This window comes from Cyprinodon tularosa, unplaced genomic scaffold (assembly GCF_016077235.1).
Source record: "Cyprinodon tularosa strain WSP-4 unplaced genomic scaffold, ASM1607723v1 ctg212, whole genome shotgun sequence".
Lineage (NCBI taxonomy): Eukaryota > Metazoa > Chordata > Actinopteri > Cyprinodontiformes > Cyprinodontidae > Cyprinodon > Cyprinodon tularosa.
The window spans coordinates 1,277,251-1,294,139 of record NW_024038786.1 but is presented as its reverse complement, the minus strand read 5'-3'; the positions used below and the strand labels follow the sequence as shown (position 1 = coordinate 1,294,139).

The following is a 16,889-nucleotide window of genomic DNA, read 5'->3' as shown; positions in this document are numbered from 1 at the left end:
AGTCCAGTTTTTTCATTATTACCGCACGAAGAAGTATGAAGACACTGACCCGAGGGCTGGGCGTCAACCCCATGAAGTCATTTCCCCAGAGTCTGTAATTATATTGGACCCTCCCCTCTTTGCCACCGCCCCCAGAGTGAAGGCGTCTTTGTTGTCTCTGCTGGAGGCAGGTGTATTCAATGGCGTTCGCCCCCCCGACACACACACGCACACACACACACACACACACACACACACACACATGTACAGTCCAGCTCACTGGGAGCAGCTGATGTTAAAAGAGACCAGAAGCCCAACCAAAAAGCTCCTCTACTATATTTACAGAGATCTGGTTTTGGCTCATGTTTTTTTTAGGTTGTTACATCTTTTCAAAATAAAATGTATAATCAGCTGAATTAGTCCTCTTTATGAAATCAAAGAGAATGCTTTTTTATTTGATTTCTTTTTGTTTGCATGGATTTTTAGAGAATTACATACAGGCAGATTTTCTTTTATGGGTTATAATATTGTATTTTAAGTACCTTGAGACAACATTTCTTTTGAATGCTATTGTTTTAAAAATCTACAAGACTTAATCTGCCACAGAAGCATAATGAAGGCAATTTAAATATATAACTAGTGCTATTCATTGTGGTAGCAGGAAATTAATCAAGAATAACCATTAATTACAGTTGGTTCATTTGCCTCCTATTTTGATTTCTGGAGAATTCTTATACCTTTGCAAACATGTGCAGATGAAACTTCTATGATTTGTATTTGTTAAAAAAAAAAAAAAAAAAAAGTTTGTTTATATATTTATTTTTGCCTCCCATATTTAACAAAGCTTTTTTTTCTCTTAAAACTTGATTAAGCACAAAAATGTAAAGGTTGCATTGTGGACAACCCTCTTTGATTTTATTTCCAAGGTCTTTTCCCTCCAACTCACAGCACGGTTTAGATATTTACTATTAGCACCAAATTCCTCTGAAATTACCTTTGGTCACTTTGCTCAGGTTTTTCCTCTAGGCTCATAATCTACTATATCCTATTATGATTTATTCCATTATTCATAAATTACTTGTGGCCATTATTTGTTTTAATATAGTATAAAACATTTTCAATTCAATTCAAAAATTCTTTATTCATCCCAAAAATTAGAAATTTCTGTTTCAGTTCAGCCCTTCCAAGAAAAGACAAAACACAGACATACATGGGGGGACGCAGTGTTCGAGGTCTTGTTACCGTGAAGGAGCTGCCCTTACATTAATTTAGATATAAAAAAAAGAAAGAAAAAAAATCACACTTTATAGACTTTTACACAGAAGGAAATTTTTTCAACCTGAAGTCACTAAAGAATTAGCAGTTGAATGTTTTTGAACATTATCTTTCAACATTTATGTTAAAATCTATTGAGAAATAATTACAAGGGTGATGAATCACATGGTGAGAAACTGCTGGGAATTCCTTAAAAGTCTCTGTATCAATCTGGAGCTCAGGGTACAGCCTGGAATGTACCTTATCCGTCTTCTCAGGCTCTGAATGGCCCCTGAGTCACTGCCGGACTAATACTCTGGAATCTAAGAGGAATTGATTCGCAAAAAACAAATCAATAAACAAAAACATACCAGACCATTCACAAAATACCCCTGCTATGTTTGTGCTCTATGACATTTTGTAGATCCGGCGTTGTTCTCTGGGTCTCTTTAAATAATTAAGCCATAAAAATGAATTGGATTAGAAACAGACAGCCGTCTTAGTGTGGGAGTTTTTTAAAACAGGAGACTCAACAAACAAACAGGAAGATGAACTTGTAAGGGAGCATGGGAAGAGTGTGAGTTGGCTCTCATTGGTAGGTATAGTATGCCTTTGGGGCACATGCTTGTCTAAAGAGGACTGTCTGTGGTGGTAGTCTGGGGCTTGGGATTTAATAGCACTTAACTCCCAGAGATGCATCATAGCACATAAAAAGGTCTTCTACCGCCCAAATGAATCACATGATACCTATTTTTAAAATTCCTCTTTTCAAGTCCAAACAGTGAGTTATGCTCCAATTTTCAAAGAACAGTCAGGATCTAGCAGTATGGCTGGAAAATTTGATCTGAAACGTAATGTTGTATCTGTGGCTATAAATGAGTACTGCACCAACAGAGGCTTTTCATAAAAATGCAGTAATAGAGGTAATTTGATCTTCAGATAAATAGCTGAACGTGGTTTTTATTCACTGTGTGGTGGCAGCCTAATAGTTGGAATCCTGAGGTTCTGAGTTCGAGCCCCACTCCCACGGACTGCCACTCTGGTTCTCTGAGCTAAGCTCTTAACCCCACACTGCTCCCCAGGCACCCCACAATGCCACCCCACTGCTCCCCAAGCATTTGGAAAGGTAAATTTGTGATAATTAAAGTTCCACTACTAAACATATGCACCAACCAGAGATGGCAAAAGTACTCACTTTCCGTACTTTAGTAAAAGTACAGATACTTGTGTTAAAAAATGCTCTGGTAAAAGTGGAAGTATTGATTAAACTTCTTGACTCAAGTAAAAGTAACAAAGTACAGGCTTGTAAATTTACTTAAAGTATAAAAGTAAAAGTAGAAACCACTTTTTTCATGCAGTTGCCTACATTTTAAATGGATGTCTGCCAATAGGACTAGATCTCCGTTGTGTTCATTTTCAATCATGTCGTCGTCCATGCTACTATGCTAACGCCACCGCCACCAAGCTGCAATGATTTGCCGCAAATGAATACCACCGAATCTGTCGATTCATCTTGTAGTGGTGCATCAAATGCAACGTAGATTCCCATCCAATTAGATTGTATTTGGTATTGATGACGTGAAAAATAATAACGGTAACTCCATTGAAATGATTCAAAACTAAAGTAACAAGCCATTTTTTTTAAAATGTAAGGAGTAGAAAGTACAGATATTTGTGTAAAAATGTAAGGAGTAAAAGTAAAAAGTCACCATAAAAATAAGTAGTAAAGTAAAGTAAAAATATCAGAAAAATCTACTTGAGTACAGTAACGAAGTATTTGTACTTCACTACTTCCCATCTCTGGCACCAACCCTGCACATTTTACACATGTTCTGCCTGAACATACAATAATGATCTTATTCCTTTAAGGAATTCAGTATGCTTACATCCTGTATAAAATGACATAACTTCCAGCCCAAGATAATTACACAAGCAAAAACTTTCCTAATTATTTCTTCCTAATTATTAGACACTTTAAAAGAACTGGGTTGAACCAAATTTGGGGTCAAATCTGGCATCAATCTTATTTATTCAGCAAGGCGATGGAAACATTCCTCTGTTATTTTGGTCCAGATTGACATTTGTTTGTTCCACGTCCATGATGCAAACTATTAAACTAGGATTTGGCGATATTGATGACCATTGGAAGGCGCTGTGTTCATATATGAACAAGGTCGGCAACAGTGTCCAGGTATCCATTGGCGTTCACAGCCTGCTCTGAGGGACCTGAAGTGTTTTAACGTTATAACATCACCATCAGCCTGATGACATATGTCACAAGATTATAAAGATTATGCCATTTTGTTTAAAAAATCAGAACAAGTGAAATTTTCCCAATTTCCTTTTGAATTTTGGTGGACCTGAGAAAACAGTGTTCAGCTTCCTACTGAGGCAGCAGGTAAAGCACATGGACCAGAGCAGCAGAACTTTATCTTTCAGTGTTTTCTATATTCTACACAACTGGCACTTTTTTTCTGTTTTGGACCATTTTCTATAACCAGATGATTGTAAATTCATATTCTAGTAGCTGTGAGGAATACTCAGACAGGCTAATCTGCCACTGACAACTATTATAAGATCAAAGCCAATTAAATCTCCCTTTGACCCACAGTTTTACCACAAAAGTTGCATTAAATTGCTGACATCTGACTTAGACTTAGACTAACTTTATTGTCATTTTTTATACACAGTATACAAAATGAAATTTTGATACATACACCTTATCGACAGTGAATGGGCAGCAACTTAGCAACGAAATGAACATTTTCATTTAAAAAGTGGAGCAATGATCAAAATGTAAAGAGTGTAGGAGCGACATGGTGCAAAAGATAGTGATGTGGAAGTTCTGAGGAGTTCAAAACAAAAAAATAGATATGGTGCAAAATGCAGTAGGAACACTAAGTTGAGTTCTATTTTGAAGATTCTCCATGTAGAGCAAAAATGATGTTATCAGTGTGATGCAAGCTCTTCATTTGTGACTTGATGAGAGTTTTCGACAGTTCGACAGTCTTATGGTTGTGGGAAAAAAATCTGTTGCAGAACCTGCGTTGAATGCTGCCAAGTCTCTTTCCAGAGGGCAGCAGGGAGAACAGTCCATGGTGGGGGTATGAGGGTCGCTGATGATGTGACGAGCTCGGGACACGCAGCGCAGGGATGAAATATCTTTTATGGAAGGGTGTGGAGCCCTGATGATTTTCTCTGCGTTCTTCCAATCTGAGGTGCTGCAGCCTCCACACCACACAGTGAGACAGCTGGTCAGGATGCTCTTTATGGTGCTTGGCTTGGGTTGGCTATGTTAATTAGCTGATTTGACTTTAAAATAGAAGCAGCTAAGCAATTTTAGCAACCAAAAGAGGACAAGATAAACATATGAGTTAAACCATGCTTTGAGTAAGAATGTGCACAAGTTGATGATTTTAAAGACTTGGTTATTTCAATCTGTAACGTTTTAGATTGTCTGCTGCCTTTAAAATATAGAAGTTTCCTCAATGAGACATACTGCGGTATACAGTATACATTTAACCTTACAGTTACCTTTAAGGTTAAATGAGTTAGAGGTCTGTTAACTTTTGTAACTTCATGGGTGCAAACAGAACACAACAAAAAAAGCCTGATATAAAAAAAAAATCAACTATAATCTGATTGTTTTTACTTAAATAACATATATTCCCTTCATGGAACCTTTAATGTCTCATAAAACTAGCAAATATTCTTGCTATAGGTGTTAGTAATGCTTTGTATTGGAGACAAACTGGCTCAGTCATGTTCCCTGTAATTCAATAAACGCAGCAGACAGATTCATCATCGACCGAATTTACACCTTAATGTCTTACTCTCCGCTGGAGTGATGCAATAAATATTGAATTATTTCTGTTAGGTGTTCTGTTTGTATTTCAGGATGTCTGCTCTTTTTTTCCGTATCTATCTTTGTTGATTTATAATAGATTAAATCCGTTTTGACCTTTTTGTCACCTTCCCCTCTGTTTGTTTTGTTCCATGGGTGTGTCCAATAGTTTAATCCACTGCTCCCCTGCCTTAATGGGGTCCTATCATGTGAGAGATGTACAACCCTGATCCTTTGAACATTGCTAATTCTATTTGGGAAATTAAGAAGAAAAAGTTGTTCCGTCTTACCCCTGTTTGGTATGATTTAATTATTAGTCACTTCAAAATCACAAAAAGTCTACATTTTGACTGCTACCATCGGCCTGAAGCATAAATTACAACAAGCGGCTGCTGCTTTGATGACATAACTCTATGCGGATCAATAGCATCCACTGTTAAAGCAGCAAATGTGGATGGGGAGGCTTTATGTAACCAAAAACCTTCAGAAGACCCATAATATGGTCTGAGTGGGACTGAGGTTTTAGAGATGCTAACCACTGACTCTCAGCCAGCGGGAGCCTTTAGCAGATGTCACAAGGTCAGCCTTTACAATTATTTGTCATGAGCTATCAAAAGGGGCCCTAAGCTGACCGGAATGACTTTGCCCGGGGTGAATTGTTATATTTGTGAGGTAAATTGTTGGCTATTGATCCACAGCCTCAGAAACTACAATAAATGCACAATGAATAATGGTGTAAAATGCTGTGGAAGCTTATTTAAGCTCTTACTAATTTATTTCATTCCACATCCCCCCAAAGAAATGTTAATGATTTATTTTGCTAACGGAGAGTGAGCTGTCCCAGCCAACCTGGCCACATCTGAAGCTCAACCTAATCGTTTTGTTATATCATAAACCAACTAGAATTTATTAAATTGCTCCGAAAGCTTAATTCAGTTTTATGACCCTCGATAATAATTGAAGAATCCCTGACCTGTAGAGTAAATAAATAACTGAAATAGCACCTGTTTGACAGCATGAAGTAGGCTTTAGATCTTAAAACCCATATTATTATGCTCTGGTCAAAATAAATTTAAAACGCCTTTCAAATTTGTTCAATTTGCTACAAAAAAAAAAAAAAAAAAAAAAAAAAGCACATGGAGGATTGCCAGAAGTTTTAGGAAACTATCTCTCAGACAAATTAAACATTTTGGAAGGGTGTAGGTCTCAGCATATCTGGCCGAAAACGAATGACGATCCAACCATGATAGGGAAACCATGATAGTTTCTGGATACTTTACCTCCTCAAGATCTGGATGAATAAAAATCACAATGATGAAACAATGAGTTTTGTGTTCCAGCATATAATCCCACAGAAGAATATACATCTGTCGGCTGTGACCTAAGGCATAAGCGCACACTAGGTTTGCAGGAGGATGATAATTTGCTGCATACCAACAATTTCATTTCTGATTACTCAAAAAAATCAAAAACAAAATTTGATTGTTTTGAACAGCTAAGTCAAATGATAGATGAAACTCAATTTCCTTTAGGTTAAAACAATTCTGCAGAGGGGTTAGCCAAAATACTCCACACTTCATGCTAGTGATTGCAATCACTTAAGGATTGCTGTGACCAAGGGTTACCAGATTATTTTAAATGCTTTTTTAACCTCTAAAAAAAATCATTATTTTAAAACTGCTTTTTATCCCCATATATTTAAGTTATCTTGAATTGATTATAATTCCTTCTTATGACCTGAATTATTCAAGTGTGAAAAAAGCAAAATCAGGGGAAATTGGTGGATTGTTTTTGTCCCAGAACATGTATACTCCCACTCCTGTTACATATGATTACAATCAGAAAGTACTTTAAAGGAGTTCTAGAACAAATTCTTTTGACTATTACCATATTTTGGGGGCCTTAAAGTGGCCCAGGAGCACTGCTAAATGCACCCCTGAAAGGCTTTTGTTTTTTCTTAGGTGTTCAAGCTATTTGTAATAACAAAAAAGGAGGGATTCTTAGTTTTTTTTTTTTCTATAAACAGTCTGCAAACTTTGATGACTAAACAGAGTTTTAATTCCACTTCTCTTTGCCCCCCTTATTTGGCAGAGCTCATTCTTAACGTCTCATGATTCTACATCAAGGGGTTTACTTGAAATATTCAATTTAGTGACCTTGTTTACAATAATTCACTGGTTTTGTTAAATGTAATTTCCCCTCCAATGGGAGACAGGTTCAGCAAACCCAAACTGCATTTATTTTTCTCTGATAATTACACTGTTTCGTACACTAAGCTCATTCTGTATCATGTTGCTCAAAAGTTTCTCTTAAAGGTATAGTGGAGGATGTTCTTTTTTCCAGGTGGATCATCAAAATAAGTGATCCTCTAATTGTCAATCATTCTGCTGATAAGTTTACGTAAGGCCGTCCTATGTGCTCATCACAATTTTCACTTACTGTTGGTGAATCTAACATTGTGTAAAAATTGCAAATCTTCTTTTGGAAAGTAAGCTTGTGTGAGCGATGAGAACAGTGAGTTTAAAACAGAACGTGCACAAGGAGAAATGGACTCATGCATTCTCTCACACTCCTTTAATAAACATTTCCTCCCGGGAGCGGGTAGAGGGTTGTGCATGTGCATTTTTTTTAAGTGGAGACGGTGGATTTTTTTCAAAAATTCGGGAAAAATCCTTCACTATATCTTTAACACACTGGTGACAATTTGATTACATTAAACCTATACATATATTCACATATAAATGTCCAATATTATTTTTAACCCTATTAATATAGCTAATCTAATCTCTTTGGGTTGAAATACATGTTAGTTGTGAGACATTTAAGGGAGTTCTTTCATATGCAGCCAGTTTTGAGCAGCCCCAAATGAGATCCAAATGTGGACTTTTGAGCCCTGAACTTTCCATTCCCTAATTCTTGGTCAGTCCTTACAGGAAGGGAATTGTGTTATTGTGACCTGGCCAGGTTCAATTTTAGCAAAAAACAAACAAAAAAACTAAAATATCCCAAGTGCAAATCTTGACACTTCCACCTCTGTGCTTCACAGTTGTTATGAGTTCTGGGAATCCTGTGGTATTTCTAGGCCAGGCGCGAAACATAGTCCCCCCAGGGTGTCCTGGGTCTTCATCTGGGTCTCTACCAAGTGGGGTGTACCTAGAAACCCTCACCAGGGAGGCATCCATTAGACATTCTTACCAGATGCCTGGCACCTTTCGGCGTGGAGAAGCAGTGGCTCTACTCAGAGTCCGTCATGGACAGCCAAGCTTTTACTTTAGAGACAGTGTGAGAAGGGACCTGTTGTCAAAGTATTTTTAAAAAGTTGAATGTTTGTCTGACAAACACATTTCTGAAAATCTTCCTCTTTTTCCAAATACTCTCTTGCTTGTCTGGCATTTGTGTTTCCTTACAGAGAAAAGTGCCATCTGAGAGAGAGAATCTGTTCTTTACAGTTAAGAAATTTCTTACTTTTTATTTACAGTTACAGAAAATGAGAGAGAAACACACACCGCATACACCATTCTTTGTAATCAGCTGAGAAACAAGTGATTCTTTGATTACCCTAAGTTATTTTTCATCATTACCAGTCAACACCTCTTAAAGACTACTTTTGGCAATGCAAGAATTGATCCAGAATTAATCCTTATGGGAACAAAAAACAGTGGCTGGACTGTTTATTGAAAAGCTGCTTTTACTGTAACCTTAAAGCAGCAACCAGGAACAACAACAAGCCTTTCCATTCCTTTACCTGGAAGAGATTTAATAAAACTAAGACACAAAAGTAATGCTGATCATTTTATTATTTTCTTAAGAAAAGAATCCATTCACACATTTGGAAATGAAAACAGTTTCATAAACTTTATAAATACCTTTATTTAATTAGTGCTTTGTTTTCAAACCTGTGTGATAGTAACGTGGTGTGAGGAGGTTCCCTGATTTGATTAAACACATGTTAATTCCTTTTGTTTATAAAAGATAGCATGTGTAGATCAGAGGGCTACCTGCTGCTTAAACATGAATAACTAAAGCAAACATATGGCTAAACTGAAAACCATTAGACCTGAAGACAGAAAAAGGTTGTTTTTTTTAAACATAAACCTTTCTGTAAAACATATTATCATGTTGCAGCACTTGGCATTAAAGGTATTTATTAAAACTAATAAATTCAGAGGCTGTGAGTCTGATGCTTTCTCCATCTTCAGTACCGCTCTCCCTCTTCCCACTGAATGGACGGCCAAATATGACTGTAATTGTTTGTACCACCTCATGGTAGAAAGACGCCCTGTTTGGGGAAACGTCTTGTGCAAATCAACCAATGACACTTTCTCTACAGGAATAAAAACACAAAAAAGAGATTACATTAGATTAAAGAGATTTTAGTTTTTTTTTTATTGCATTTATTTATTTATTTATTTATTTAAGGGACCAGCCTTTCTTAACAGCTTTAGTTAAGTTCACTCAAGGGTGGACAAAGAGTTAAAATATCTGAGGCTGATATTCTAATCTTTAATGTTGTATTCTGAAATTTTTGTAAGTAGAAAATCAACCTTAAGAACAAAAAGAAAGGCCTGATTCTTTTTTTTTTTAGATTGGAAAAAAAAAATCAGCAACATACTAATTTATTGAGTGAGGGCTGTTTTTGTTTAAAGGTCCCATATTGTGCTACATTAAAAAAAAAATAATAATAAAAATAAATATATATATATATATATATATATGTATATATATAAGGCCCCTAAAGCATGTTCTTACTGTTTGTGCAGGAAAAGTAATCTCAGATTAGGCAGACCACATGTACCAAAGATTCCTCCTCTGGATGAGCCATTTGGATTTCCATGCCCCCATCTTCTAACCTGACTCCGCCAGATTGATTTGCTCCGCATATCCATCTGGAAACCTTCCGTTGAAGTAATTTTGGAAAGAGGCGAAAATACTGGTTAGCTGATTGGCCTTTGTTGGTGATAGACGGGCCAAATATACCAATCAGATCAACGAAGCATATGACGTACTAACAGAGCGACAAGAGGAGCCAATTGATAGATCAAACTCTTGCCGAAACCAGTCGGGAGAAGAGCAAAAACATCTTTTCCTCTGAGAAAAGCCTCCAGAGCAGTGTTTTGCTCTTCTTTCAGTGAAGAAATACTCTGTAATTCCGATAAAACTTGCTTGATAGCCACGCTAACGCTAGTTTCATTGGCTGAAGCCGCCAGATTCTTTAGACTGAACTGTCGCGCTTCTCGTTGCGTCACACCTCAACCCGCATCAAAGCCAACGCTGATTGGATTGGATGTTCTTTCACTGAGAGTCTCCAGACTGATCTGCGAGTGAAACCTTGAAAGCTTGCGAGATCAGGATGGTCTCACGAGGCTACCCATCTTCACAAAGGTCCTCACAACCCTCAACCATGACAATGAATCGGAGTTTGTAAAGATACTGGCTAAGAGTACAGAATAGTAACCTAGATAAAGGCCGGAGCTTGACCGATGCGCTGCTACAGACTGCTCAGCTTATTTCCCCTTATGACATCATAAGGGGGAGTTGAACTAGTGGGTTAGAGCAGAGCACGTTTGCCCTGAGAAGGTTTCAAGAATCCCACTGCGTATACCTTGGGTCCCCTGATTGTTCCCTGGACGCAGCCCCCAGGGGGAGGGGTTAAATACAGATGTAAATTTCTCCAATATGAGATCGATAAAGTTTTATTATTATTATAAGGGGAATGCTTTCCAAGCAGAGCATTTTGAGCATACATTAGCTAAGAGGAGGAGAAAGGCAGTGAGAGATGGGGAAAGTGCTTTTCTCATTTGTGAACATCAGACTTCAGGACACGTATGACTTTATAATGTGAATTTTGCTTAAAAGGGGGCCTTTAATTCTCAGCTTCAGTGTCCCGTAGGAAACTGATAACCTTCTTCATTGTATACCCTGATATTGATTGATTTTTATTCTAATTAAGGGAACTTTTTAAAAACTTAATCAACATGGTTATATTTCTAAACATGTCTTGAATGTGCTCATCCTGTCCAACAGATTCCTGTGTAGAAGGGAAACAAAGAGGGCGTATGCCAAAGGGAGGAGCGCTCCTCCTGCAGACTCCTCCTCTCTGCATAATGTGCCGGCTGCCCCATTGAAAGGAGCAGACGGCAGGAAAGCTGACTCCGGTCAGGACGCAGGAGAACCGGGCAAGGAAACAGCTGAAAAAGTCCCACAGTACGAATGGGAAATGGACTACATTTAAGCAGACGAGTCCTATGAGCCTGATAACAAAATAAAAAACAAAAAAAGTTGTATTCGCCCCAAGGAAGCGGATGGGAATTATTCAGGATTTGTGTTTCTTCCCCTCCTCAGCTGTGGTACCCTAAAGCTCAGATCACAAAGAGAAGAGAGGCTGGGCTGCTGGAGATGGATTTCTTCTTTGCAGAGGTAAGTTAGATCCTTTTTCCTCACATTCAACCCACTTTTAGGAGATCTTTGCTTTTAATGTGAACCCTGAGTGACCGTGGGACCCCCGACGCTCTTTGTCTGGCTCCCGTACGCGGCGCGCGCCCTGCTGACGCGTTCACCTGTAAGGTGATTTAAGTAGCTTGTTCTTTTTTTAATAGTTGTTTTAGATCATTTCTAATCAGTATATTTATATGTTATATTAATAACATATAAATATTCCTATTAATAAACACTAATTAGAAAAATAATGCATAATACAAATCCTAAAGAATGATCATTTACATAACAAATTGGTTTTAACTTATCATATGAGCCTGATATAAATAATTTTATTTATGTATATATTTTAGCATAAATATCTGTAAAAGCTTCTTTGTCCAATATTGGCATGTAAGCCAAATATCTGAATGAGAATCATGGCTGTAGGTCTGGCTTGTCATCCCCCCTGTGACTCAGAGGAGGGCCCACAGACAGCATGTTGGTACTGGTAGGACTCTCCTCCCAGTGTTCACCTCCTGCTGTCAGCATCAGCCTCGCCCCCCCTGATGGACTGCTGAGTTCTGACTCAACATAGACTCATAGATTATGCTTGTTGCAAGCAGAAACTGCGTATTATCACCCAGAACCAACCAACCCAGAAGGTCCAGTCACATTTCCTAAAAACAGTTTTTCTAAGATGGGGATTTTTTTTATTTTTAGGGACATAATTTAGTTTCAGAAATGCTTATTTATAATTTATAAATGAAATGTATTTTTTTTTTTATGTAGGCCTACAGTGCTAACTTAAAACTACTTACACACCTTGAACTTTTCACATTTTGTCACTTTACAACCACAAATATCAAAGTATTTTATTGAGATTTAAACTATCAGACCAACACTAAGTAGTGTATACCTTATTTACAAAGAGAAAATAAAAACTACAATAAGCAATCCCAAATAGAGTGCAACATGAAAACGATGCAGGACTACTTTTTTCAACATAGCTTTCTGCTTGCTACTCTTCTGTTACATCATCTATGAAATAATTGCAGATTTCTCACCTTAGCTGTGGATCTCTGCTGTAACTACAGATTATACACTGGCCTCTTCTTTGATTAATGCACTCATTCTTTGGCCTGTCAGTGTGGTTGAAAGGCCATTTTAAGTTAGGTTAGCAGTTGTGTCATACTTTTTCATTTCCAAAAGATGGATGGAACTCCTCTCTACGGGACGTTTAAGCCTGCTTTAAACATCCAATAAACCTACAGCTGTGTTTTATGGTCCTCCTTCACTGCTTCATCACAAATGTTCTTTAACAAACCTCTAAAGGCGTTTTCAAAGTCAGATTTATATTCCACAGGAAGGCTCTGATACTAATTGTTAAAGTTGCAGGTAGATTAAATGGGTTGGTTAGATATTCATAACAACATTTTGCTTTTGTCGGGAACTTTTGAAATACTTTTCCTCTGCTTCCCAATTAAAGCTGCTCAATATATCGAATAAGTGCATCAGTTTGTACAACGTGGCAATCACAAAGAAATGATTAGATGTTCTATATATATATATATATATATATATATATATATATATATATATATATATATATATATATATATATATATATATATATATATATATATATATATATATATATATATATATATATATATATATATATATCCCAATGCTTACAATTGATGCTTACAATTGATATATTTATATTTTTTGTGGAATGCTGAAGCCAATAGGGACATGGTATAATGATAGAGACGCAAAGAGAAAAAATATACGGTAAGTTAATTCTTATTAACAACCTATTTTCATGGTACTATGCAGCTGTTCTTACAATTTTGAGCTTGTTTATGTTGACATTTGTAGATTAACTGATTTGAATGGCTCTCTTTATTTAAAGTGAAGTGAAAAGAAAAAGATGATTAAGCCTCAGTAAACCCTGCTTCATTTATTTATTTAAACTTGAACTGTCTGTATTCTCTTGAGTCACAACAGATGGGGTTGTCCTGGATTAGGCTGAATAATCTGACTTTATTAGAGTGATATCCCATGCACAAGGAGATTAATATTTAGGATAATCTGTAATTCACTGTTTATCCTGTGTGTGGTTTCCATTTATATGGCTCTGACTCAAAGACTGCTTACATCCAAACTTTTTTGCTTTGGTAATTTAGGTTTTCGCAATTTTGAAAATACATGACGCTAATAGTCTAATATATAAAGGGGAGTGTTGGCCTAGTTAAGACAATTCAGTCAGATTGTACAGCCAGATTGGCAAAAGTTTTCCATCTAAGGAAAACCAGATCATTGCATCAACTTATTGACTTTGCAGGATTCGCTCCTCCTAGATGAGCAGGAGATAAGAGTAGATGTTCGTTAGCACTCTGTCATCCCTCACACCTTCTAAAAGACATTGTTAACATTTCTTTGCTTAAACCAAAAATCTATATACAGCCTAACAAGAAATAGAAGAATAAAAAATTAGCAGGGAACTTGTGATGCCTTTTTAAGACCCAAAAGATTGAAAAAATATCAATGGTGTTTTTAAATTACTACATTATTAAATAACAAAGCCTTTTAGATAGACTACAACAAGAAGTTCTTTACTGTTTTTGTTGAATATTAGCTTCTGTTAAAACATTTTGCTTTTTGCCATTTCTACCTGTTTAAAGTTAATAATAAGCCTTTTTTAAAGCATAAGGCAAAGGTTCTAATGATTGGGATTTGAACCCAAGACCACTGTGTTGAGAGCTGGCCTGTGCATATAATCATGCTCTACCTCTGCATCATGTAAAAAGATTTTTTCAGTATATAAGAAGTGTGGGAACATCCAGATCGGCCATTTTTCCCCCTCTTATTTAAGCTGTTAGAAATAAATCAGCTGAACTGTCCTGTTTTTTACGTGACCTTTGGTGTCATGGAAGGAAGCCAGCATCTTGAACACTGCAGAGCAACAGTTGGGATTTAATTAAACAGGAATTCTGGATGGGAAAGGAGAGATTAAATTCAAGCCCATGAAACTAAGTTCAACAGGGTCCAAACCCTTGGCGTGATTTGTTAATGAAGGTCCTACAATCTGAAAAGTAAAAAAAGGTCTGGCATGATTTTGTTCCCTTTTTTATTACAGTTTATATATCTGTGTATATATCTGGAATATATGATTATTTAAAAATCTAACAACGTCAGGGTTAATGTCCTGCTGGAATTTGAGCTTCTGCAGCAGTCAACATTTTTTTCTTCTAGGAATAACTTCTAGGATTGCAGCATAACATTCTGCAAGCAGGAAAGAAAGTTCAGATCCGAGCAGCTTCTTTCACATTTGTCTGTTTTCTTTTGCATGGCTTGTTGCAGCATGTAAATAGGATGCCTAATGCTTTTCTGTTGGCATTTCATATCAACCTTTTGATTTGTGGAGTGTATCAATCCTGATTCTCCCACATGAGCTGTGGACTTCTGCAGCTCCTCCACAGTTCCTCAAAAACTGTTTATCTGCCTTGATTAATACCAAATATGTAGAAACTGCAATATTGATTCTTATATATCATAAAGATCATCTAATTTATTTGCTGACTTACTGTTATTAAACTATCCAATATGCCAGAGTTGTGGAAGATTTTACAACAAAAAGGGGTTTGGGGATCATACTCCGATGGTTGACTCTGTCTTTGCATGAAGCTGTTTGCACCGTGGAAGAAGGTTACAGGGAGGCAATCATGGCAGTCTGTCAAGAGGAGTGGTGACTATAAGGGTGTGTGCTCTAAAACTTCATCCTGAACGCCCATCCTGTCCATCAGCGAAGGCTCTCTGGAGCTGAAACGACACCATAAAAACCTCAGCACCATGACTCCACACCCAGTCAGCCCGCCATTCTAAAGTCAAGCAGCTGCTGGATCTGGTAGCAACTTACTTATATATCTGACTTACAGATCTTTTTTTTTCTGACTTTTAACCCTTAATAAAAGTGCAAACTCCTCAGATATTAAATTCCTTTGTAAAAAAATCCTGCTGATAAAGCAGAACTTAAGCTATTTTCCAAACTAGGATGTCAGTTCCTCTATAGCAACAGCAGCAGCTGCACACTGTAAGGCCACACGAGGAGTTTACTACACCCGTTAACTCCTTCCTTACATTACACTGCAAATTCCTTCCTCTTATATACTCTGACGGAGAATCCCAAATTCCCGACCCTGACCCTGCAAATTCCGGGTGAAGGCTTCCTGTCATCCGTCTGTTGTAGTGCTGTAGTAGCATTAGGTATTAGGTTTCACGCTGTCACCTTTCTACACACAGATATAGGCTCAAACACTTAAAGCATCCCTAAGAAGCCGATGAGCTGTTTATGGCTGGCTCCCTATAGTCGGGGCTATGGATCCGTGAAAGTCTTTAAAATTAGTCATGACAAGGATAATGTGAGAAACCTGTTTGTAGTCCCTGGTCCTCCATCAGTGGTGATGTCGGTTATGTTGGAATAATAGAAGTCCTGCATTGACTCCTATGTGGATTTGAGAATCTAAAGTTGCTATTCTTAACTTCATTGCATTTTTTATGTAAGGAACATTAAATATAATCTTTACCACCACATTTATTACCTCTTGGTACTTGGAAAAAATCTCTGCTTTGCTTTCCAGACAAATTATGTAAAATTTTAGGTTAGAATCTTTTCATGAGACTAAAAAGTTTGCTTGCCATAGAACTGGATCTTCATGCTGCATATGTAATATTTCATAATATTATCGATTAAGTGAAATAAGAGAGAACTTTCTTAAACACTCCTGAATGTTTTGAAAGTGTGCAATCACTTTGTTAGCCTGGACAGCCAGACTAATTTGCAGGACATATTTGTCTTGAAAAGAGCGTTTAGAATGCGATTCCAAAGCCGGGACTGACAGAGTCAGCAGTAGAGCTGGGTAAAGAAATCGATTTTGAATCGATTCCTTTACATTTTTGCAAAATCGATGTCTAGGGAATGAGATCAATTAGTTTTATAGTGACGCGCATGACGTTCACATTCAAATGAGCAGGAAAGATGCACTCAAGATTACTTCAAGCCAGACAGCTGCAAATATAGCCAAAAGATGGACTGAAGACATAAAGAAATGGGGGCTGACCTGCAAAAAATCTGTAGTTGTTACAGACAACACTGAAAATAGGGTTTGTACAGTGGAGATAATGCAGCTGATGCATGTCTGCTTTGTCCCCGCTGTGTCATGTCTGCTTACTTGAGTGAGGCTTCACTTTTTCACTTTATACAAATAAGTTTGCACTTTTGAGACAGTTTTGTTCTCATCTCAAGTTTAAACTGTCAGATTTACAATTTTGCACTTTGTGTTTAATGTGAAGGGGGAAAAAAATACATGAGTATTTTGAAACACAGTTGAAC

The 16,889-nt window shown here is 37.2% G+C and overlaps 1 protein-coding gene across 1 annotated transcript in view; it reads left to right on the top strand.

Moving 5' to 3' along the window:
• The first annotated feature begins 11,208 nt into the window (after positions 1-11,208).
• myo10l3 (myosin X, like 3) overlaps positions 11,209-16,889 on the top strand; it is an 80,794-nt gene continuing 75,113 nt past the window's right edge. Inside the window, exon 1 of the mRNA XM_038285600.1 lies at positions 11,209-11,494. Coding sequence (XP_038141528.1) covers positions 11,474-11,494 — 21 coding nt within the window. The 5' untranslated portion in view covers positions 11,209-11,473. The remainder of the gene's footprint in view (positions 11,495-16,889) is intronic.